This window comes from Salmo salar, chromosome 05 (genome assembly GCF_965601325.2).
Source record: "Salmo salar chromosome 05, fSalSal1, whole genome shotgun sequence".
Taxonomy (NCBI): Eukaryota; Metazoa; Chordata; class Actinopteri; order Salmoniformes; family Salmonidae; genus Salmo; species Salmo salar.
In genome coordinates this window covers 65,339,736-65,365,423 of record NC_138295.1, presented here as the reverse complement: position 1 = coordinate 65,365,423, position 25,688 = coordinate 65,339,736, and the positions used below count along the sequence as shown (strand labels likewise).

The 25,688-nt window shown below is 43.2% G+C and overlaps 1 protein-coding gene across 5 annotated transcripts in view; it reads right to left on the bottom strand.

Annotated features, from left to right (window-relative positions):
* Positions 1-24,998, bottom strand: part of LOC100194674 (oxidation resistance protein 1) — a 157,293-nt gene extending 132,295 nt beyond the window's left edge. For 3 of the 5 annotated variants that reach the window (XM_045718572.2, XM_082975409.1, XM_082975411.1), the window contains exons 1-2: positions 24,833-24,998; positions 6,805-6,892 (exon numbers count right to left, since the gene is read on the bottom strand). In XM_045718572.2, the coding sequence (XP_045574528.2) occupies positions 6,805-6,821 (17 nt within the window). In that variant the 5' untranslated portion in view covers positions 6,822-6,892; positions 24,833-24,998. Of the gene's footprint in view, positions 1-6,804; positions 6,893-23,234; positions 23,352-24,832 lie in introns of those variants that run through there. The other 2 variants (XM_082975410.1, XM_045718573.2) reach the window with 2 other exon arrangements.
* Between the last annotated feature and the right edge of the window lie 690 nt (positions 24,999-25,688).

Genomic DNA, 25,688 nt, shown 5'->3' with positions numbered 1-25,688 from the left:
AGGCGGCCAAAGTAGGAATTGGCTTTGGGGGTGACCAGTGAAATATACCTGCTGGAGCGCGTGCTATGGGTGGGTGCTGCTATGGTGACCAGTAAGCTGAGATAAGGTGGGGCTTTACCTAGCAAAGACTTATAGTCTACCAGTGGTAGACAACATGTGAGACACAGCAAGGGCCAGTCAGTCCTTGTAGATAGTCTACAGTGGTAGATAGACAACATGCTAGACAACAATGTTCCATTAATAGCCTGACAGATCAATGGAACACTTGAGTCAGTCCACACCTGCTGCTTCTGCTGTCCATCAATAAGCAGTAAGACCCACAACACATTACAGTATCTGATAGTACTTTTCCATAGCACTTTCAGAGGAATTGATCTTGGGTTTTAGCCGACAAAGATACACTGCATATCAGTGACGATGGAGAATGTGAGTGTGACATAATGCACTTACCTGAATAGTTTTCTCTAGTTCATATTAATTATGGGGGGGGGGGGGGGGGGTCAACACGGTCAAATATCGGGATATTATTTTTGACGATGGTTGGCAAATCATTTTGACAGTATCGCAATATTATTTTGCACTAGTTGGCTGTACCTGCACCAAAACTCCAGGATTTTTCCTTCATAGCTTGTTCTCCATCTTCTTTTTAAATAGGGAGCCCATAATATCGTATCGTGATGTCCCTGACAATTACCAGCCCTAGTTCATATGGCATATTATTTTACTGTTAGTCTATCCTTATATCCTAGTCTTGTGCATAGTGAGAAGGACAGACTGCAACCGCACATCATCTTTGCCCTCCTCAGGTTCTGAATTCTAAAATGGAATCTACAGCCCCAGAGATGATGTGTCCCATGATAAACAATACTGACACCTAACAGGTCCCTTTCCTCTCACAGAGTAAAACCCTTCCCTCATCACATTCCCTCAGAGTTAGCGGTCCTCAGGCAGTACTAGTGCTGCTGTCACTCCCCATGTTAGCTAACACTACTGTAGTCACTCCTTATGAGCTGCTTTGCTGCTGCCGCTGTTGCCAGGCTCAGGCACCACAAGAAGATGGCTCAAATTAACAAATACAAACACTCCCTAACATAAATAATCTCTGAATGACGAGGCTGGCTGACCTGCATCTCAATGATTTCATGTCTTTCATGTACAAACTACATGTACTTTGTTGTCCAGAATCTCAAGGTCAGTGAGGACGCCTGGACCAGGCGTCAGAGCAATCGGAGAAATCGGAGCTACCGCGGTGGTCTCTTCATCCAGCAGGCCTTGGCAGGGGGTTAAACATCCCCTCTGGTGATCCCAGGGGACCGTTCTCCTGTCCCCTACCTCTGCATAAATAACTAATTAAGTGCAAGGGGTTTGCGTGCGTGTTTGTGAGTGTGTGTATGTGTGTGTTTGCATTCATGTGTGGGTGGGTGGGGGGATGTCAATGTTGTATCTGTTATTCTGTTTATTATATACCCTTTTTGATGGATTCCTTAACTAGAAGTTTTGGTGATGTGACACATCCTAACTAGAAGTTTTGATGATGTGACACATCCTAACTCGAAGTTTTGATGATGTGACACATCTTAACTCGAAGTTTTGATGATGTGACACATCCTAACTATACGTTTTGATGATGTGACACATCCTAACTATACGTTTTGATGATGTGACACATCCTAACTAGACGTTTTGATGATGTGACACATCCTAACTAGAAGTTTTGATGATGTGACACATCCTAACTAGACGTTTTGATGATGTGACACATCCTAACTAGAAGTTTTGATGATGTGACACATCCTAACTAGACGTTTTGACGATGTGACACATCCTAACTAGAAGTTTTGGTGATGTGACACATCCTAACTAGAAGTTTTGGTGATGTGACACATCCTAACTAGAATTTTTGATGATGTGACACATCCTAACTAGAAGTTTTGATGATGTGACACATCCTAACTAGAATTTTTGATAATGTGACACATCCTAACTAGAAGTTTTGATGATGTGACACATCCTAACTAGAATTTCTGATGATGTGACACATCCTAACTAGAATTTATGATGATGTGACACATCCTAACTATACGTTTTGATGATGTGACACATCCTAACTAGAAGTTTTGATCATGTGACACATACTAACTAGAAGTTTTGATGATGTGACACATCCTAACTAGAAGTTTTGATGATGTGACACATCAAGTAGGCCAATTTTCTTAATTGGCTGATGTATGTAGTCTGTAATGTCACGGCGAACAACGTTGTCAAGGTCAAATAGAACATGTTAAATCATGTTCATTATCGAAGAAAGGGAATAAAGGACTACATTACTCTGTGAGTAATTGTTGTGAATGTTGTGAGACCAAATCAGGTACATCGATTCAGGAAGATGTTTTCCAAAAGCATCAAACATATTTGAACAGACCCCTAGGCTCAGTCTGTGTCTGGGTCCATCCACAACTAATGAGTCCCACTCATATTGTTGTAGTAATTGCATTACAGCCCACACTGGAAGCAATTATAGCTCCAAGCTTGACAGCTTGACTCAGCATCACCAAGACCTCTCAACAAACAGACAGCAACAGAGCATCACCAAGACCTCTCAACAAACAGACAGCAACAGAGCATCACCAAGACCTCACAACAAACAGACAGTAACAGAGCATTACCAAGACCTCTCAACAAACAGACAGCAACAGAGCATTACCAAGACCTCACAACAAACAGACAGTAACAGAGCATTACCAAGACCTCACAACAAACAGACAGTAACAGAGCATCACCAAGACCTCACAACAAACAGACAGCAACAGAGCATTACCAAGACCTCACAACAAACAGACAGTAACAGAGCATCACCAAGACCTCACAACAAACAGACAGCAACAGAGCATTACCAAGACCTCACAACAAACAGACAGCAACAGAGCATTACCAAGACCTCACAACAAACAGACAGTAACAGAGCATTACCAAGACCTCTCAACAAACAGACAGCAACAGAGCATTACCAAGACCTCACAACAAACAGACAGCAACAGAGCATTACCAAGACCTCTCAACAAACAGACAGTAACAGAGCATTACCAAGACCTCACAACAAACAGACAGTAACAGAGCATTACCAAGACCTCTCAACAAACAGACAGCAACAGAGCATTACCAAGACCTCACAACAAACAGACAGCAACAGAGCATTACCAAGACCTCACAACAAACAGACAGCAACAGAGCATTACCAAGACCTCACAACAAACAGACAGCAACAGAGCATTACCAAGACCTCTCCTGCTCCAAGGGGGTGTCCTAAATGGCACCCTATTGTCATGCCTGCTCCCGCTCTCCCTCTTTGGCCCTTGAGGGTGCCAGACTGCCTATCATTACGCACACCTGTCCCGTTCGTTACGCGCACCAGCGCCTCATTAGACCCACCTGAACTCTATCATTATTTGATTGCCTTCCCTTTATCTGTCTGTTTCTTATGTTATTCCCTGTGTCAGCACTGACGTCGTTACTTTGTCCCCTGTCCAGACGCTGTTCCTGTCCTCTTTTATGGCCGTAGTTTATTAAATGTTCTCCCTGTACCTGCTTCCTGTCTCCAGCGTCAATCCTTACATATATAGCGCACTACTTTCGAACAATTCTCTGGTCAAAAGTAGTGCACTATATAGGAAATAGGGTGCCATTTGGGATGAAACCCATGACAGTAAACAGCCGTGAGGTAACAAATCAGAGGCCACGAATGACCCAAAACTGGAATTAGACAACCTCTTCCAGCCCCAGGAGGGATATAATGAGGATTTGGGGAGATTTGAGGTCGTATCGGAGCTGAGTTGTGTATTGTTGTGTCAACATCGTCTCAGGACCATTTTGGGAACGGCAGCATGATGGCTGAATAATGAGCTGAGGAGTGACGGTGACACTGGGGTTGGGTCCACTCGATTCTCCTCTCCTCATCGTCCGTTCGTCTCAGACTATTTTGGCATGTAAACACTGGCAAGCCTCATTAGAGGAGCATATCCCCAGACAGAATACAGATAGAAATGACATCAACCTCAGAGAGAATTATAGGGACCTCTCTTTGTTCGCCCCGTTCCAGATTTATAGCTATAGCTTCATTAGCGGAGGACTTTCGGGGCAAATTTTTTAATGAGTTGGATGCAAAACTGTAATTCAGCTCTCCACTTCATAAATGTTCCCTTGGAATAAAAATTTCAATTTAACGGTGCTCAAGTTACCTTTTAATGAGAATGTATAAACACAACCGATTAAGCTGTGACTGGATTCTGTGGCTCTGGGCCCATCTAGGCCCATCTATAACAGTAAAACAGTCTTTCTAGTATTGGAGGGAAGTTATAGTTAATGTAATCAAAGACAGCCAGGGCTAATGTGTTTTAGATTTATCATCCTCACCTCTGTTCCAGACTTCATTCCAATAAAATGCAAGGTAGCCTAAAGTACTATGTCAGACGTGAGACTGATTAAAGTTTATTTACAGACTTTTAATGAAAGTCTCTGTGTGTATGCAGATAGACACTTCAGTGACTGTGTGTTTGTGTGTTTGTGTGTGTGTGTGTGTGTGTGTGTGTGTGTGTGTGTGTGTGTGTGTGTGTGTGTGTGTGTGTGTGTGTGTGTGTGTGTGGGTGTATGTGTGTGTGTGTGGCGGGGAGGGGGTGGGGGGGGCAAGGATGGAAAACCAATATCAAAAAAATCCACAGTTACAGCTCAGGCTTTTAGACAGATAAACAGATTTCCACAGTCGTCTTTTGGGTCGTTCAGCAGTTTAGCAGAAGAAATACGCTTTGTCTCATATTCATCAAAATGGGAATGAGTTTGAGAATCTGTGAATTTTCAAGATGGGCTGCTATAAAATATTGATTTTCAGCACATCCATGTCATCTGTTCTGTTGATCCAGTCCCCCTGAAGACAGTGAGGTATCTTAGTTTTACCATACGTTACTCAACCTGCTCATGATTATATGCATTTCATATGCATGACTAGAATCACGACAACCTCTCTTCCCCACGCGTGTTGGCACCATGTATGTTATGCTGTCTATAAATCCTAATAAACCGTATTGAATCTTAATTTTAGCACAGCGTTTGTCTCAGGGCGGGACAAAGAGGAACAAAACCCATTCATACGCCACTCAGCCAAATCACAACCACCACAAGAACAACGGAAACAACAACAAACAAACAATACAATTCAAACATTTTAACGTTGGTATGAAATAGGTTCAAGGTGCTTAAAAATAATGTATTGTCGCAAATACAGTAAGGTTCCACCCGAGGCTGACTCATACTCACACACATTCTGCTTTATGTAACAACAGGAAGCAGAAAAGGTCATTTTCATACATTATGTAATTCAGGAAAAATCTATTTGATGACCCACATTGGCTTCCAGCGGCAGGGCTGTTTGTTCTACATGTGACAGAGGCTGTTGGACATGAATGAAGTGGGCTTGTCAGCCATCAGGGGAATGTGTTAGGTCTTGATGGGAGCATTTTTTCCATCAGCTGGTATAAATATGAAGAGTATGCCCAGGCTTGATTGTAAAGAGGGGGAGAGAAAGTGTCGCTTCTGACAGGTGTGTGCTGTGCTATTAGCATGATATGACACGGGGTTCTGAGGAGCAGTGGGGAAGGGGACGATTCAATCAAGGAGAACTCATCATCAAGGGATTCATCCACCTTGTGAATCATCTCAACTTCACTTGATTATATTATATTACATTATATTATGTTCACATACTGTATTATCATCAGAGGTCGCAATGCCATGTGAGATGATTATAAAAACGTCATAAATCTTGTAATTCTTCTAATCTTCTATAAAAATAATGAAGGTAATTTTCAGGATGGTACCTCTCACATGTTGTGAGGAAAATGAGTATCATTTCGCCCCACCAGATCAAAACAGTCGGGAGCTTAACATTTCAGTTTATTTCAGTTAATAAGGTACTTATCTTAAAAGCCCTTTATTAGCAAGTTGATGTTCTAGAAGCTTTCAACACAGTACAAAATAGTTTTCCCACCATGCATTTGACATGATGTGGGGATAATTTAGACAAAGCTCTTAGAAACTGTTTGAGGCAGAGAACTCCCATTGGTTTTCTTTGAACACTGATGTTAGGCAAGGTGCCTTTGACCATTATTTAATATATTTTTGTGAACTAGCTGTAACTTCCTGTTAGAACATGCACTGTTATGTGATTAGTCAAGCTAGGCAGTTTGTTTGATTTTATTCTGGGATGAGTGTTTTTATACTTCTGAAAATATGAGGGAGGAGTTCTAGTGTTGAATATTAATTATATTTCAGGATGTAATCCACAGGCAATTAATGATCTATTTTGCAATACTAATGTCTGGCTTCATTTCATTACAGATGATGTCTGATTGTGTATGTGTGAGTGTGTGTGTGTGTGTGTGTGTGTGTGGTGGTGGTGTGTGTGTGGTGTGTGTGTGTGTGGTGTGTGTGTGTGTGTGTGTGTGTGTGTGTGTGTGTGGGCTCCATGTCTTATGGAAACAATAACATTATATTTCAAGAAGAATAACTAATATAGAAACAAATATAACTAAATTAGGCAACTTCAAACTGCCATTATTTGTGATTAAACAGAGGCAAAATAACATTTGTGTTGACCTTAACTCAAAAGTCACCTCTCTCTCTATAGTCAAATTCAGCTCCAAAACATGAGCAAAAATACAAAAACAGCTGACATGAAATGTCAGTTTGTATCAGACAAAGCCCCCCCCCCCACAATAGCACAAAAATAGATCAAATCTGTGACGTCATTCTGACCTTTTGGTGCTGAACATCTTGGCGATGTCTTGTTGCTGCTGTTCAGAGGGTTGTTCTAGGTGAGAGGGTGAGCCTTCAGACTGTAGACCTGAGAGGGGGAGAGAGGAGGGGAAAGAGATATACAGAGAGAGAGAGAGAGAGAGAGAGAGAGAGAGGACACAAACACAGTGAGATTTTCAGCATGCCAGTGTCACCCAGGAGCTGTTACCTGCCCTGTCACCCAGCCCCAATTACCTGCCCTGTCACCCAGCCCCAATTACCTGCCATTATTTAATGACTAGGCAGCTAGAGGAGGGGCACAGTGCACAAAACACAGCTATGGTTTATAAAACAACATTGTTAAACAGGACGTGCAGTATACCATGCCAGCTGGTTCAGGCCAACTTCAACAGGTGACTCTGCATTTACTATGCCTCGTCTGAACGGGTAAATGAATGAGGAATACAAAGTGGCGCACACAGATACAGTATCCATACATATTCTGCTGCTCCTGTGTGTTCCTCCCCTCCAGTATAATGTCTGGGACTTTAGCCTCCTGCCCTGTCATGCTCTGTAAAGGTTACCACAGTGGAGGAAACGATTCAATAATTAATGCAGACAGATCCATGTGGGGCTCACTTCTCAACCTCTCCTCTGTAATAAGAAGAGTGGGGGAGGAGGAGAGTAGAAGGAAGGGGACTGAGGCTGCCTGACTGAATGACTGACAGGGCCACTCAGCTCAGTTTAGCTCTAGGGTAGCGGGTTGATTTGGAATTCAGCCCAAGTGAAACTGCCACTCTTCAGCACCAAAGGATGATGTGAAACCTGTGTGGTTAGAGTATCTTTACATTTATAGTACATTTATAGTAGCTTTACATTTATAGTCGGATGCAGAAAGAATGAACCTCTCACACACATGCACAATCATTCAAACTCTACTCAATAATGTACTGTAATATGTGCATTATGAATAAGAGCTAATGTAAATCGTTAAGAACCAATAGTTTTGTAAAGCAGGGTTTCCCAAACCCGGTCCTGGGGCCCCCCCTAGGGGGGGGCAGGACCAAGTTTGGGAAACCCTGGTGTAAAATACTATTACATATGATGATATAAATTCAGCTCCGAGGATTAAGGATTATTCAGCTAAAAGCCCCAGGCATTATCTCTGACCACAGAGAGACCAAACAACTAGGTTAAAGGTCACATCCATCAGGCATCAGACTGATATTATCGGCTATTATTAGGTTACGACATGGTCACCGCATGTTGATGATGATCATGAGGACTTTATTGTATTTGTTAGGAAATTATTGTTGCGTCATACAGCATCCAACACTGGATCAGGAAGACCTGTTTGGTGGAAACACGAAAATCTCTTCATGGGGAAATTCTAATTGGATTTTATTTATGAAAATAAACCTTACAAAGATCATGTTAAATATTGGACCCAATATATAGACAATTGCTTTATGATCTGGACAGGCTACGAAATTAAATTAAACACATTTCTTCCTTTTCCTTCACTATGGAAAAGAACATTAACTCTATACATTTCTTAGATGTGCTTGTTACAAAGAAGGGACAATCTCAAAGTAGTACAGTTTACAGAAAACCTACAGATAAACTACTATACTGACAGCTGATAGTCATTACCATCTCCCCCTAAAATGAGGTTTACCAGTAAGCCAACTTCATAGCCAGCGTCGCATCTGTGACACCGAGGTAGAATATGACAGACAATCAAATTCTCTCCTTAAGCGTTTCCGCTTCAGAGGAAACCCCAATACATGGCTTGATAAAGCTCAAAAACAAGATAAAAGCTTGAACAGAAGCCAGTTACTTAAAAAAAAACAAAAAAACAGAAGGAACAGTTCTCTGTAAACTACACTGAACAAAAATATAAACGCAACATGTAAAGTGTTGGTCCCATGTTTCATGAGCTGAAATAAAAGATCTCAGAAATGTTTCATACACAGAAAATCTTATTTCTCTCAAATTATGTGCACAAATTTGTATACATCCCTATTTCTGAGCATTTCTCCTTTGCCAAGATAGTCCATTCACCTGACAGGTGTGGCATATCAAGAAACTGATTAAACGGCATGATCATTACATAGGTGCCCCTTGTGCTGGGGACAATAAAAGGCCACTCTAAAATGTGCAGTTTTGACACACAACAAAATGCCACAGATGTCTCAAGTTCTGAGGGAGAGTGCTATTGGCATGCTGACTGCACGAGTGTCCAACAGAGCTGTTGCCAGAGAATTTTATGTTAATTTCTCTACCAAAAGCCGCCTCCAAAGTAGTTTCAGAGAATTTGGCATTACGTCCAACCGACCTCACAACCGCAGACCATGTGTATGGTGTCATGTCAGCGAGCAGTTTGCTGATGTCACCGTTGTGAACAGAGTGCCCCATGGTGGTATGGGCAGGCATTTTTTATTTTTATTTTATTTTATTTCACCTTTAACCAGGTAGGCTAGTTGAGAACAAGTTCTCATTTTCAACTGCGACCTGGCCAAGATAAAGCATAGCAATTCGACACATACAACAACACAGAGTTACACATGGAATAAACAAAACATACAGTCAATAATACAGTACAAAAAAGAAAACAAAAAGTCTATTTACAGTGAGTGCAAATGAGGTAGGATAAGGAAGTTAAGGTAATAAATAGGCCATGGTGGCGAAGTAATTATAAAATAGCAATTAAACACAGGGATGGTAGATGTGCGCATCCGGATCCCTCTATGCCATTCATAGTAGAGGTGAACGCGTCCGAGGCTGGGGTAGGAGCTGTGCTACCACAACGCTCGGGCACGTCACCGAAGCTTCGCCCCTGTGTTTTCTTCTCTAAGAAGTTGAGTCCGGCGGAGCGTAACTATGATGTGGGGGACAGGGAGTTGCTGGCTGTGGTAAGAGCCCTGAAGGTGTGGAGACATTGGCTTGAGGGGGCGCGTCACCCTTTTCTCATCTGGACCGACCACCGTAACCTGGAGTACATCCGGGCAGCGAGGAGACAGAACCCTCGTCAAGCCAGGTGGGCGATGTTCTTTGCGAGATTTCAGTTCACAATCTCGTACATCCCAGGTTCCCGGAACACTAAGGCCGACGCACTGTCTCGTCTCCATGATACCGAGGAACGGTCCACCGATCCCACTCCCATACTTCCAGCCTCCTGCCTGGTGGCACCGGTGGTCTGGGAGGTGGACGCGGACATCGAGCGGGCGTTACGGGCGGAACCTACTCCTCCTCAGTGTCCCATGGGTCGTACGTACGTCCCGCTCGGTGTCCGCGATCGGTTGATTCGGTAGGCGCACACGCTACCCTCGGGTCACCCAGGGATTGAGCGTATGGTGGGTGGTCTTAGTGGGAAATACTGGTGGCCCACCTTGGGGAAGGACGTGAGGCGCTATGTCTCCTCTTGTTCGGTGTACGCCCAGAGTAAGGCTCCTAGGCACTTGCCTAGAGGGAAATTACAGCCCCTCAGTCCCCAGTTCACGTCCCGGGTGTGGCGTGCATTTATGGAGCGACTGGGGGTCTTGGTCAGTTTGACCTCAGGGTTCCACCCCGAAACTAATGGGCAGGTAGAGAGGATAAACCAGGATGTGGGCAGGTGTCTGCGGTCCTACTGCCGGGACCGGCCAGGGGAGTGGGCGAGGTTCGTGCCGTGAGCCGAGTTAGCTCAGAACTCTCTTCGCCACTCCTCGACCAACCTGTCACCTTTCCAATGTGTGTTGGGTTATCAGCCGGTCCTGGGGCCCTGGCATCAGAGCCAGACGGAGGCCCCTGCGGTGGAGGACTGGGTCCAGCGCTCGAGGGAGACCTGGAACACTGTCCAGGAGTCACTGGAACGGGCCAGGGGACAACAAAAAAAGAGTGCGGACCGTCGCCGCAGTGAGGCCCCAGTGTTTGCCCCAGGGGAGAGAGTCTGGCTCTCAACCCGGAACCTGCCCCTCCGCCTGCCCTGCCGGAAACTGGGTCCGCGGTTTGTAGGGCCATTTAAAGTCCCGAGGAGAATAAACGAGGTGTGTTACAGGTTATAACTTCCTTCTTATTATCGTATTAACCCCTTGTTTCATGTGTCTCTCCTCAGGCCGGTGGTAGCTGGTCCGCTGCAGGACGATGAGGTGCTGGAGGTCCCTCCGCCCCCCCTGGACATCGAGGGGCCCCGGGCATATACAGTCCGGTCCATCTTGTACTCCAGGCGCCGGGTGAGGGGTCTGCAGTACCTCGTGGACTGGGAGGGGTACGGCCCAGAGGAGAGGTGCTGGGTACCGGTGGGGGACATATTGGACCCAACGCTAATCCGGGAGTTCCACAGCTTCCATCCGGATCGCCCTGCGCCTCGCCCTCCGGGGCGTCCTCGAGCCGCGCGTCGGGGGGGGGGGGGGTACTGTCACGACACCTACGGAAGGTGGCGCTCCTCCTCCCCCGGGCGGCGCTCGGCGGTCGTCGTCACCGACCTACTAGTTGCTAGTACACCTAGTTGCCGCCGATCCTCTGTTTCACATTCTGTTAGTTAGGTCTAGGTTAGGTACGCACCTGTTTTGTATTAGTTGTTAGTGGGGGGGGTATTTAGGCTAGCTAGGTAGGTTTGTGTTTTGTGCGGGATTGTTTTTGTCAGGGCTCATGTTTGGAAGTGAGGGTCTGTGTTTTTCCTCTGCCAGTATTTTACGCGGAGTTTATATTGGGCTGCGTCCCTGCGTTATGTTTGGAGAGGGCGGTGCGTTTTATTAATACGCCCTGCCCGACCGTGCTTGTATTTTTTTCGTGTGGATATATTAAAGAAGTATTCACGGAATCATCTGTCTCCTGCTTCCTTGAGCCACACCTTGTGACAGTGCTCTAGGGCAAGATGGATGTAATTTGTATTTGTGGTCCTGGCAACTGGACCTTTTTTGGAACACTATTATTTTTGTTTTACTGAGATTTACTGTCAGGGACCAAGTCTGACAGAATCAGTGCAGAAGATCTAGGTGCTTCTGTAAGCCCTCCTTGGTTGGGAACAGAAGCTCTCTCTCTCTCTTTCTCTCTCTCTCTCCTTCTTTCGTTTACATTTCTCTCCCCCTCTAATTCATCTCTAAGACCCAAGTTCTGGCACACATAAGTGAGCACGCACTCACACACTAATAGAGGTCACATTAGCTTGGCAGGAAACACAAGGTGATTATGGAAATTCAGTCAATTACTGCAGACAGAGTAAACACCCTTTCCATCATTTTTGACTCCTATATTTATGTTTTCTTAATAGTTGTACTGTAGATGTATGAAGGCCGTTATTTTCCCAGGGCATCTTGTTTCCCTCTCCTGTGTGTGTGTGTGTGTGTGTGTGTGTGTGTGTGTGTGTGTGTGTGTGTGTGTGTGTGTGTGTGTGTGTGGTGTGTGTGTGTGTGTGTGTGTGTGTGCATCAACAACTGGATGTCAGAATAATTCAGAGTCGGCAAAAACGCCTCAAACTGGAGCCAGGAGACAACCAACCAACAACTGTCTATACAGGCAATGGGATATAAAACATTTACATATTACAATATATTATACAACATTAAATCATATATTTATAACACTAGAGAGAGAAGCGGACCAATACATCAAATGTAGTGGCCTTAGAGTTTGTCAATGTACAGTTGAAGTCGGAAGTTTACATACACTAAGTTGATTGTGCCTTTAAACAGCCTGGAAAATTCCAGAAAATGATGTCATGGCTTTAGAAGCTTCTGATAGGCTAATTGACATCATTTGAGTCAATTGGAGGTGTACCTGTGGGTGTATGTCAAGGCCTACCTTCAAACTCAGTGCCTCTTTGCTTGACATCATGGGAAAAGCTAAAGCAATCAGCCAAGACCTCAGAAAAAAAATGTACACCTCCACAAGTCTGGCTCATACGTGGGAGCAATTTCCAAATGCCTGAAGGTACCACGTTCTTCTGTACAAACAATAGTACGCAAGTATAAACACCATTCTCCCCTCAGCAGCCTTCACTGGCCTAGATAAATAGGCTAAAAGCCAGTCATATTTGAGAATTATAATGTAGGATAATTATTAACATGAACTTTTGAAGGCTTGATTCTTTTGACATACTCGAGGCATGGTTCGTTCAGATCAAATGGTCACAAGAGCAGAGAGAAAGGCCAGTGACTGTAGCGCACTGCACACATCAGCCACCTTGCAAGGCAGTGAGCATTTTGAAACTATTTAACCATAAAGTTAACTGTTTAAACCTGTTTTTATTTCATTTTATGAGGCATGTCTTGCCAAAATCAGACCATATGTTGAGGGAATTATTTTATAAACACTTACTTGTGTCATTGAAACCAGCATTTTCTATTGTTCTATTGGTTTTCATATCAACTTTCTTTCATTGTCCAGCAGGCAAAGACACACTCCTAGTCATATTAGCAACCCATGCTAGTTAGTCATATTAGCAACCCATGCTAGTTGTTGCATCTTTAGATCTCCCCTCTTACTACATTTCTGACAGATATTTTCATCTATGTCACATGAAACCGCTCGCATGTGCGGTGCACTTTTTAGAGCAGTGTGTTCCCGCTAATTGCATTTTGGAACATTCGCGCATAGCCTACTGCCGTGTGCTCATGCGCTGTGCTTCTAATGTGAACAAATAATAGTTTATTAATATTCTGAGCTAAACGTTCTGATCTGTTGCCTTAGCGTCATTGCTTTCTAAAAAAAAATGTATGTACAGTAGCTGTAGGAATTTTGGATCTATCATTCCTGAACAGTCCCAGAGTCTGTTTGAACCATCCCAGACATATTTTTTTATCGTCCCAGGGACAACGGGACGCCCGTCATTTTGAGCCCTGACTACATACTCAGAGAGAAAGCACATTGTTCGATCCCTCTCTCTGAACCTGTTGGATGATTATTTCTCAGTTTCTCTCCCTTGCTGCGTTGGCTCTAGTAATGATTGGTAGGACTGGGGGCAGTCAGGATACAACGAACGAGGCAAACAAGTAGCTAGCTAGTGCTAGTTAATTAGTTTGTTGTTCTCACATCACTTGTCATGACTGCCTGCTGCAGCATTCTCTCAACACCCAATGACTGTGCTCAACACACACCCCTCCGGCCATTCCCCTCCCTCCTTCCCTTCACTCACTGACTGACTCACTCACTGACTGACTCACTCACTCACTGACTCACTCACTCACTGACTCACTCACTGACTGACTCACTCACTCACTCACTCACTCACTCACTCACTCACTCACTCACTCACTCACTCACTCACTCACTCACTCACTCACTCACTCACTCAGCAATAGCCTGTCTCATTGCCTGATAGTCAGCAGTAGCAGGTCACAGTGAAATTCATCTATATATTTTTAAAGAGAAATGCCATGGCGTCTGCGGTGCAATTTAGAAGTAGCTCAAAATCCCGCAACCCGCAACCAATACATTTTCACCCACAACATCGTTTTCAAAGTAGCCCAATTTGACGGGAAAACCGTGGACATGGCAACCCTGGCACGGGTTCGCTTCACACTGTTACAGTGTGGTAGCCAGGGGTTCAAAACTGTGGAGAAGTTGAGCCTCACGCTTCAACACTCTTAATAAGAGTCTACCTTTAACCTAATAAAAACAGTTCTGTAGGAATGAGGTTTGTGCAGCCTTATACACTATCACAGCATATTGGCTTTGTTTGTCTGCCAATATTGTTATTCTCAGATCATATTATATAAAAACACTTGAGCTTTGATAACAAAATAAATCAGTTGCTGTATCACTTGTGAGGCACAGCTGAGCATAAATTGAAATAATTCGCTTTTTTATTTTCCCGGACTGGTAGTAAGTCTCAACGGAGGGAGGTAGAGAGCAGCAGTAGAGATCTGTATATAATGATGAGATGCTCAAGTCTCTGCCCTAACAATGGGAGTCGTTGTCCCAAAGGCAGGAAGGCAGGCAACAAACTTAGGTCCAAAATAAGCCCATAGAAACGCATTGGGCTTATTTTGGACAGATTTTGGCGAGAGTGAAACCTCTTGCTTCGCCTCTTCCTCTCTGGCAGCAGAGGGTCCGCCTCTCACAGTCCCTGCTCTCTCCTTTACTCCGGTTAAACTGTCCAGAGAGAGGGGACACCGTCCTCCACCTGATCGCTAAACTTGAGTCACACCACATGATTTCTGCCTTATGCACAAATTAATTTTGTTCCTATGACCAGAAAAAGTTAAATATTCCTCGATATTAAAATAGACGTGATGAGCTGCTAATAATAAAAATGCAGGGCTATCAAAACACTTGGCTACTCATTCATTGCAGCTGCAGTGAGAGTGGAAGTAGGGAGAAGAGTGTTTTATGTTTTTAAAAGTGTTGAATAAAAACAGTGACACTGTCCCACTCATAAAAACAGAAGCTCTTTGATGTATTCTTTGACAGTCTCTCTCTGGTCATGGTTTTAAAAGTTGCTGATTGGCCAGCACAGTAGGCTCTCTTGATGTAGCCACAGCTCTCCTGGTCCGCCGGGTAGGCGGAGATTGTCCCTTCAGACAAATGAAATGGTTCAAAATGGGAACACTTTGCCTACCCAGCGTGTGCAGGGCTTCTGAATCGAGAGCACTTCCGTCAACCGCACAAGACAAATAAATACAAATGAATAGGAGCGCAAGGCTTTATCCTTGGCTTTTCTACAAAAATGTTTGGTGATCGACTAGGAATGCCTTGAAGATCGCGCTTGGTGACCACTCATCTAGGGTTTTGTCCCAAATGGCACCCTATTCCCTACATGGTGCACTACTTTGGACCAGAGCCCTATATAGGGAATATGGTGCCATTGGGGATGTATCCTATGACTGTTTTTATTTTTTTACCCTTTTTTTTCTCCCCAATTTAATGGTAGTTACAGTCTTGTCTCATCGCTGCTACTCCCATACGGACTTGGGAGAAGCGAAGGTTGAGAGGCGTGCGTCCTCTGAAACACAACCCAGCCAAGCCACACTGCTTCTTGACACAATCCCCGCTTAACCCGGAAGCCAGCCGCACCAATGTGTCGGAGGAAACACTGTACACCTGGCGACCATGTCAGTGTGCACTGCACCCTGACTGCCACAGGAGTCGCTAGAGCACGATGGGACAAGAACATCCCTCCCGGCCAAACCCTCCACTAACCCGGATGACGCTGGGCCAATTGTACGCCGCCCCATGGGTCTCCCCGTCGTGGCCGGCATCGACAGAGCCTGGACTTGAACCAGAATCTCTAGTGGCACAGCTAGCACTGCGATGTAGTGCCTTAGACCACTGCACCACTCGGGAGGCCTACTTCCTATGACTGTTTATTGCCAAGTCACTATAATAAGGTTGAAGAATATGTGAGGTCATAAATGTTACTTGAATTACCCCTTCAAATGAAACACATACTGTATAAAGCTACAGGCTTGAGTCATTTAATAGGTTATAAACTACTATTTGAACACAATCCAATAATGACGTTTTAAATTGTGAACCTGTAAAGACACATTGTGAACATTTACATAACAGCTCTGCTAATCTGGATCATAATACAGGAGTTTTATAGCAATGTGAACATGTCTGCCAAAAGTGGACTTATGTGGACATTTAGCTAGACTCAAAAGCAACAACAATATAATTTGTTTTTTTAAACGCCAAACTATAGTGGAAAATTCTTTAAGAATGAAGACACATGAAACTGTATTTAAATAAACCTGCCATGTGTTTTTCCGAGAAACAAAATATGGCAAAGCGATGACAAAATCCTCATTGGGGTCACATAGTGAAAGCATACTGTGCTAGAAAGCAGATTGATGCGTCTTTGAATACTATAAGGTTGATAGGCCATTCAAAAACAGCATTCTCTATTATTCATCCTGTACGAGCACACAGTGTTGTTTTATTGGTGCTAAGTTAATTCATGTTATCCCCGTGAGTGTTATGTTCAGACCACAGCAACGTCTTTCAGAATGGTTGCTAGGTCTTATTCTGAAGGAGACATGACAGCAGCGTCAATGACTGAGCCTACGGTGTTATGAAAAACTATTGTGGGACGCAGTAAGGCCTATGTTATAAAAGCTACTTTTGGCTCTTTAGATTTAGAAGAAAAGCTGCGACACATAACTGTGCCATTAACAACAGTTGTACAAAACACACAAAAAAATGATAATGAAGTCACATATTAAAGGGAAATTCCACCACTTTTCAACCTCATACTCATTATCTCAGCGCCATACAAGTGTCTACATAATATTATGTGAAAATGGCGCATTTCTACGATCTGTGGTTAAAAAGCTAAGGAAAGTCTTAAAATATCCTTCCCTATGACATCATCGAGTAGGATTTTTTTATTTTGAAATTGTGATTTTCAAAACTTGCAACATGTTTCTAGCCAGAGGGAAGCTATTTTCTTGCTCCCTGCGTCACCGTCAATCTCACAGTGTTTAAAAATCAGTTTAAAAAACTTCATATTTGTTACTACAAAACATAGAAATGTGCCGGGAAACTGCCCCTTAAAGATCAACAGCAAAAAAACATTCAAGAATGGTTTTAAGAATGTGATAGTGCTATTTGTATTTTCCACTAAACAACCCCACAGACAGACAATGTTTTGCATGTCAGCAGTCCAGTTTTCAAGATATAGGATTTTCAAGAAGCAAAGTGTCACTTTGATGTGACACTTTGATTCTTGAATGTTCAATATCTTGAAAACTTGACTACTGGCATGCAAAACATTATGGGACTGTATTAACTATGGACTAATGAAGAAAATACACAAATCATTTTTTGAGTGGATTATTTCTTTAAACACAGCAGGGTCAGACAGACACATGACCACTACAGTATATCTATTACCAGTTCTTGGGGCTCTGATAACGACATGGTTGTTTTTAAATAATTATTCAACTCCTGTCTTTGACCTAGAGTAGGTCTGGATGGGACAGACACCAACAATACAGGCCTACTAGGAGGGCCTTCTCAAGTCATTTCTGCTATTTCAGTCTACTAGTTGTCTGTATCTATGGTTACTTTAAATACATGGTTTATACTCTCTTTCTATGTCTAAGGTCAAATTACTGACCGATGTCCCTACAGGTTCACAGTTCAGCAAATGTTTTCTTCTTCTTAAAAAAATGTATACAACTTATTCCAACTGTCTATTGATGCTGTGTAACGTTCTACTGTACTGTATGTAGATTCAGATTTCAGATCTCTGGTAGGGACAAAGCCAATCATTGGAGTTCAGATCTCTAGATACAGTCGTCATTTGAGTTCAGATCTCTAGACACAGTGGTCATTGGAGTTCAGATCTCTAAACACAGCCAAACATTGGAGTTCAGATCTCTAGACACAGTCATCATTGGAGTTCAGATCTCTAAACACAGCCAAACATTGGAGTTCAGATCTCTAGAAACAGCCAATCATTGGAGTTCAGATCTCTAAACACAGCCAATCATTGGAGTTCAGATCTGTAACTAGGGACACAACCTCAGCTGTAGACATAGAGCAGCAGTAGCTCCTGGCAAGGTGGTAGGACACTGTCATTGCAAGTTAGAGACATCAACTCAGTACAGGCTGACTCATTATACAAAATGATATTAAACTGACAAGGACAAACACTCTTGGGGCCTTCTTCCATCAAATGAATTGTTTGATTTGTTCCAAAAGCATGATTCAATTGGTTGGTGAAGCCATAAAAAGCAGAACTCTGGGGACGGTTCATTTTGGTTAAGTGCTGCGCGATTCATGACAACACGGTTGACGGCCAGCATTACAACATCAACCCATCATGTTACTGTATGTAACACCAGCCTGTGATTTATCCTGTCAGCTATCTGTCATATTAATCATCAGGTTCACCAAGAGTCTACACAATTTAGTTAATTATATGCGCCCTTAAAGGTGGACTCAGCTAGATGACTTTGCATGCACCAAGTAAAGACATAGTGGGTCAATTTCCGCAACAACTAAGAGCGTTGAAGTGCGAGGCTAAACTTCTTCACTGTTTTGGTCCCATAGGGTGCCATTATATCCTAGATAGTCTGTCTATAGGCTGAGGCCTGGCAGAGACAGAGGGTGAGTGACCGGTATGGGCCGGTACAGGCCGGTCTGGGAGGGGCGGAGTGGCTGTGGGGTCAATGGGCCGGGTTTATGTAAGTTTAGCTGTGCTTAATCCTCTGTAAGCCACAACCAGTCCCATGATGCCGTTTACTGTGGGCTGTACGTAGTATGTATGTAAAGCTGTTATAAACCCTGCCTGTCTGTCATAACTCAAGTAACACAAAGCTGGTCATTTCTGTATAGCGCTATTGTCTATAGAGCTTGTGGTCATTACTGCATGGTCTGTTGAGATGAGGGATTCAGATGAGTTGAGGGATTGAGTTGAGGGTCAGATGAGTTGAGTTGAGGCATTCAGATGAGTTAAGGGATTCAGTTGAGGGATTCAAATGAGTTGAGGGATTCAGATGAGTTGAGGGATTCAGATGAGTTGAGGAATTCAGATGAGTTAAGGGATTAAGTTGAGGGTCATATGAGTTGAGGGATTCAGATGAGTTGAGGGATTGAGTTGAGTTGAGGGATTCAGATGAGTTGAGGGATTGAGTTGAAGGATTCAATTGTTATTTTTGTTGAGTAATTGGTTCGCAGTGGATGGCATCTACTGTATCCCTTTTTGAGATTTGTGTCAACCTGACTGGTGTCCGGGCCTGCAGGTAGCCTAGTGGTTAGAGCATTGGGCAAGTAACCGAAAAGTTGCTAGATCAAATCCCTGAGCTGACAAGGTAGAAATCTGTTGTTCTGCCTCTGAGCAAGGCAGTTAACCCACTGTTAACCCCAAGACATGGATGTCGATTAAGGCAGCCCCCTGCACCTCTCTGATTCAGAGGGGTTGGGTTAAATGCGGAAGACACATTTCAGTAGAATACATTCAGTTGGACAACTGACTAGGTATCCCCTTTCCCTTAAATGTGGTTTCTTCTCTATCACCAAGGTTTTCAAAAACGGAGAAGTGTGTTAGGGGTTTTAAAGCCAGAAGGCTCATGAAGCAATAATGAGAGAATACCTTTCTTGTAAATGTTTTTGTCACAGAGAAAAAATTAAATGTGCATTTCCTGTAATCAGAACAGAAAGCAACTATGCACTTCTCTTGTCATTATTTGAGTGCTTTTCTTGCTGTTTTAATATGTCTCGCTCCCCATCCCTCTCTGTAAAATTGAACAGCTCTTTTCATTAGGATAAAACACAGCAGCAAACATCATGACTCAACACTGAAAAGGCTGTTGAAAGTAAATCCTTTAATCTAGCACTTTCAGTGATGGCAAAAGAGCAGAATCCTTACGCACAGTCAGACAGTGACCAACATTGGCACAGGGTTGTTGTCTTACCAAATAACATCATATGGAATTCTGCAGAACATTTTAGGTCAAGCACAAGTGCATTGGTAATAAAAACCTCTATAAAAAAAATTGATTGATTGATTGGTTGACTGACTGATTGATTGATGGATGGATTGAAACGTATTAAATGGCGTAGCCCACAGGATTTTACAGTCCAGTGGTTCTCACCCATACACTCAGAGGATCAAAACCCCAGCAGGACAATCCTAATGCATCTGTTAAATCATAGTCTAAGAGTGGACACTGGAGCTGATGATCATTGAATAGTATTGCCTGACGTGGTGTGTCTATAAATTCCTGTCTGCAAGGGCGTAGGAGCTGGGGGGAGGACAGGGGGGACATGTCCCCTCCAGTGTTAGAAGTAGGAGTGAAAAACAGTGAATGTTTTGAAGCCAAGAATACTTGCTAGCTACAGAATTACTTGCACAATCACTGTCTTAGTCTTCATCATAGGGTATCAAGTTCACAATGCCACCAATCAAGAAGAGAGAAAAGATAGGACATAAGAGGGTTTTTTTCTCAAAGATGTGCAAAGGACTGTAAGTAAGGTTCTTGGCAACAGCACACACCACCCCTGGCAAACTAGCTGGCCAATTTGTGTGCTTTCAGTTTAGAAGTCTTTAATTTAATCAGAGATTATGGTTCATGAAGGTGTGTTCCATGTGTTTGGTGTTATCAGTGACAACCATGAACAGACAGACAGGCTGAGAGGAAGGGAGAGAGAGGCCACAAACCAACAGGTACGATACTGAGAAGTGACTCTCCATGCTCGTAAAGTTAATAGGCTGATGATCTGTCATAGTGTGAATCAATCTGAATGATTTTATATGATCTCTGATGAAATGATAGCAGCTTAAGTCTAGAGGGTGTATTGGATGTGTTAACTTCTTGCAGGAGTGAGGCAGCTATGATGATATTATATTTTTGATATTTTGTGTAGAGTGGCGATTGATTAATTTCAGTTTGACCATTCATGCCTACTTTCTTTTATTAAAACAGTTTTTAACTGTGTATGTTGCTGGTTACAAATACAGTATAATAACTGAAGTTTCAAACCATACAGAATGTAGAGTAGCAGTAGTAACAACCTAACAGGGGAAGTGAGAAAAATTGAAAATGAATCATATAGTAGCAGAGAGTACAACATGGTAGTTTAATTAAATATATGCATATTAACAGTCACACTGGTATTCAGTATAGTATGAATGGCCCTGTTCTTTAGACTGATTGGACTGTACCAGTGTAAGTGCCCCTCTGCAAGGCCCCCCATAGCCTTGTACATTTTCCCATCTGTAAATTAAGATTTGTTTGTATCCTTTTCTCAAAAGTCACTAGAAATTAGCATTTAATACCGGTTTCTCCCCAAAAAAATCCCTGTAGAAAAATGCCCCTCCCCCCAATGGCAGAGTCTCTCCTATGCCCCTGCCTGTTTGTCACATTAACTGATTGAGGTGATGGTTACCTGTGAGCATAAAATCACATTTTTGTAGCTCCTATGCTTTCTCTACATGCTTTCAGTTGTTTTTTGACATGCATTCCTGATTCAATTGTCAACTGCTCAAGGTAGTTTTCACGGCAATAGTGCCTTTAGTGATGATATAGGCCCACTGTTGTCATTTCAGCTCTGAGAAATGAGAATGCTTCCAATTTCATAGACAGGGAGTCGGATAATAATAACCAGTTTTGTACCAGGCAGCGTTCAGTGGGTTGCATCCCAAATGGCACCCTATTCCATATATAGTGCAGTACTTTTAGGTAAAAAGGAGTACACTGCATTGGGAATATGATGCCATTTGGGATGCACCCCACTGAGAGTAGGTGTTTTAATCAAGTCTAGCAAGAGCATGCATAATCACAGCACATTGACTCGTGACTCAGGATGGAAGGTGTGTTAGCCCCATACAATTACTTACTCTTATATTATACCAATGTCTGAAATGACTTATCTTGTTAACTAAAACATGATTGGATCTAAACATCTTCCAATTGGAATTGCATGAGCTGAAGTCAATTATCCATTTGAGGTCAAGAGGAATTGGTTTTAGAGTTGAAGATGCACTATGCAGAAATAGCTCCCCCACTTACTGGTTGCAAAAATTCTAATGGTTTGCCTAATTTCAGTTTATGTGACAAAACAAGCAAGTATAGTGTAGAGAATCATTATATTTTCAGCTGGTGTACAAAACTGAAAGTAAAAGACACAAAAACAAAACTTAAGAAAAGGAAGCATAGAAATAGGGAACATAGAATATATCTTCTCTATCCCTCCCCCTCCCTCCCTCAGGACCTGAGCCCAAGTACCATGCCTCAGGACTACCTAGCCTGATGACTCCTGGCTGCCCCTGTCCCCAGTCCACCTTGTCATGCTGCTGCTCCAGTTTCAACTGTTCTGCCTGCGGCTATGGAACCCTGACCTGTTCACCGGACGTGCTACCTTGTCCTGGACCTGCTGTTTTCCACCCTCTCTTTCTCCCCCTCTCCCCACCTCACTCTCTCTACCACACCTGCTGTCTCGACCTCTGAATGCTCAACTATGAAAAGCTAACTGACATTTACTCCTGAGGTGCTGACCTGTTGCACCCACTACAACCACTGTGATTATTATATGACCCTGCTGGTTATCTATGAACATTTGAACATCTTGAAGAACGATCTGGCCTTAATGGCCATGTACTCCTAAAACCTCACCTGGCACAGCCAGAAGAGCACTGACAACCCCTCAGAGCCTGGTTCCTCTAGGTTTCTTCCTAGGTTCTTTCCTTTCTAGGGAGTTTTTCCTAGCCACCTGTCACGCCCAGACCTGAGAGGGCCGTTTTTCTCTGTTTGGTTAGGTCAGGGTGTGACATGGGGTGGGAATTCTATGTTTTCTATTTCTTTGTGTTTAGCCGAGTATGGTTCCTAATCAGAGGCAGCTGTCTATCGTTGTCTCTGATTGGGAATCATACTTAGGCAGCCCTTTTTCCGTCCTTCAGTTGTGGGATCTTGTTTTTGTACAGCTCAGTAAAGCCTGCAGAACGTGACGTTTGTTTTCCTTTGTTTGTTGTTTTGATTTAGTGTTCTGAGTTAAAATAAACATTTATCATGAGCACTTACCACGCTGCACCTTGGTCTCCTCTTTACGACGGTCGTCACACCACCGTGCTTCTACATCTGCATTGCTTGTTGTTTGGGGTTTTAGGCTGGGTTTCTGTATAAGCACTTTGTGACATCTGCTGATGTAAAAAGGGCTTTATAAATAAAATGTGATTAACTGAATGACTTGCTTTCAATGAGAATGATAGATTGATAACGCACATTTCCAAAAGTTACATATTGCAGCTTTAAGCTGAGAGATGGTATAACTTTTGAATGAGAGTTATTTTAATGACTAAAATATGTATTTTTTTTTAGTTGTAAAGATTACATTATGTATCTTATACTTGAATGGTAACGATGCTTGTAATGTTGACTTATGTTAACAGACCCCTATTTGAACTATCCACTAACCGTAACTCTACAGTGGCAAATTGTTGCGTATTAAGAGTTGCAGTAGTTTGTTGATAGTTTGAGTAGCCCAAATAAAAATCATCTATAGCACGTGTCATACTCATCCCACTGAGTGCCGAGTGTCTGCGGGTTTCCGCTCCACCCTTGTACTTGATTGATGAATTAAGGTCACTGATTAGTAAAGAACTCCCCTCACCTGGTTGTCTATGGCTTAATTGAAAGGAAAAAACTAAAACCAGCATACACTAGGCACTCCATGGAATGAGTTTGACACCCCTGATATATAGGGACTATCCAAATGAAGTGTGACTGTGACCAAGGTAGGTCTGCCCTTGTGGTGCTTGTCTTGACCTTGAGTCTTGAGTTGCTTAGTGGAACAGGGGCAATGCCATGGCATGGGGTGCATGTAGAAAATAAATAACCAATGACTGAAACAAACACATACTGTACAAGTTCCATGCATGTCACATGTTCAGCTGTTGGCTACCTTGATGCATTACGCAGCCCGGTTGCTGTGGATGGATATTATCTCTATAAAGAGTGGCAGGCAGATGGCTATAATTAGGGCGAATTAGTGTTTAAGACAGGCAGACAGACAGACAGACAGACAGTGATGAGTAATGTGTATGCAGGCAGGCATCATTCATCTCATTCCCCACCGAATGTACGTATGTAGTAACATGTATCATGTTATTATTAAGTCCCTGTTCCTGTGTCATCCTTTTTACAGCTTATACTTCACATACCAGCCTACTTCGAGGCTGCTGGACAATTATATACAGTACTAGTATGGCTACTGTACAGTCTATAGCATAAACAATAATCTCTTCAAAAACAACGACAGCCTCTCTCATCAAACAAGTTGATACCGCGCGCGGCATTCTGAAGAATACACGTACAGAACAGACATTTTTTGTGTACCAAATGTGGTGATTCAATGTCAAGACTGTTACCTGTCTTTTAACTGCTAATGCAGGTATGTGCGTGCGTGCACTGCTCTGCTGAAGAATCGTTTCAGCTGTTTTCTCAAAGCTTTGCGAGGGGTTGTATATAACATGTTTATTACTGAACAATGAATATACATACATTGCGGGAATACATATCTTTCCATGTATAAAAGATAACTCTCCAAAATATAAACCGGTGCGTGGCATAGCCTACGCGTCAGTCCCACAATAAAACTACAAACTCTCGTCGTTACTTACTTTCAGAAGGGAGCTCGTGCAATGACCCGGGTTCAGTTGTTTACAAACATTCTCAGTCGGTGTGAAACAGAATTCAATCTTCTTAATTATTCTTCAAACGTGCAGCATCATAGCAGAAAGTAGGTATAGTTGCAGACATGCGGAGTAATTTGACCCTCTCATAATAGAAACTACCATCACGAAGAGGAGGAGCAGGGGAGGATCGGATCAAACCAACACCGACACAACTCTGCCCTATAGCAACAGGAGGGATGCATCGAGGCGTTGGAGGAGAGAGATATTGCTAATTGGTTGTGACGAAGCGGATTGGATAGGTGGGGAAATTACAACACGTCAGTTGTTCATCATACCAAAACAGTAGCGACCTATTCATTTATCAGACTATGAGACAGGAGAGCTGATGTCTGCGTGAAGGGATTTAGAGCAGACAGACAGTGGTGGTCAATTCAGAAAAGAAAGCAGGGGTTTCTAGTGATGGATGGAGGGAGAGATGGAGGCATGAGGAAAGGGGGCAGGATGATGCATGCCATGGATAGCCAGGCCCTAGTGTGTTGGCAGCTTGGCAGCTTTCCTTCTGGGACACAGCAGGGGACTGCTCTGTCACTGTCACAAAGCTGTCTCAAAGACTTCAGTGAGTTAGTTACTCAGAGCAGCAGCACCACAACATTGCTGTGTCACTAGGCTACCGGCTGTCTGTCTGTTGCTGTTATTAATGCTGTAGACAACCAGAAGTGAATACCATATCATTGAACATAAGAGTATAGGAATATCCATCCAGGACCTCTATACCAGGTGGTGTCAGAGGTAGGCCCTCAAAAGACTCCAGCCACCTAGGTCATACATAGACTGTTCTCTC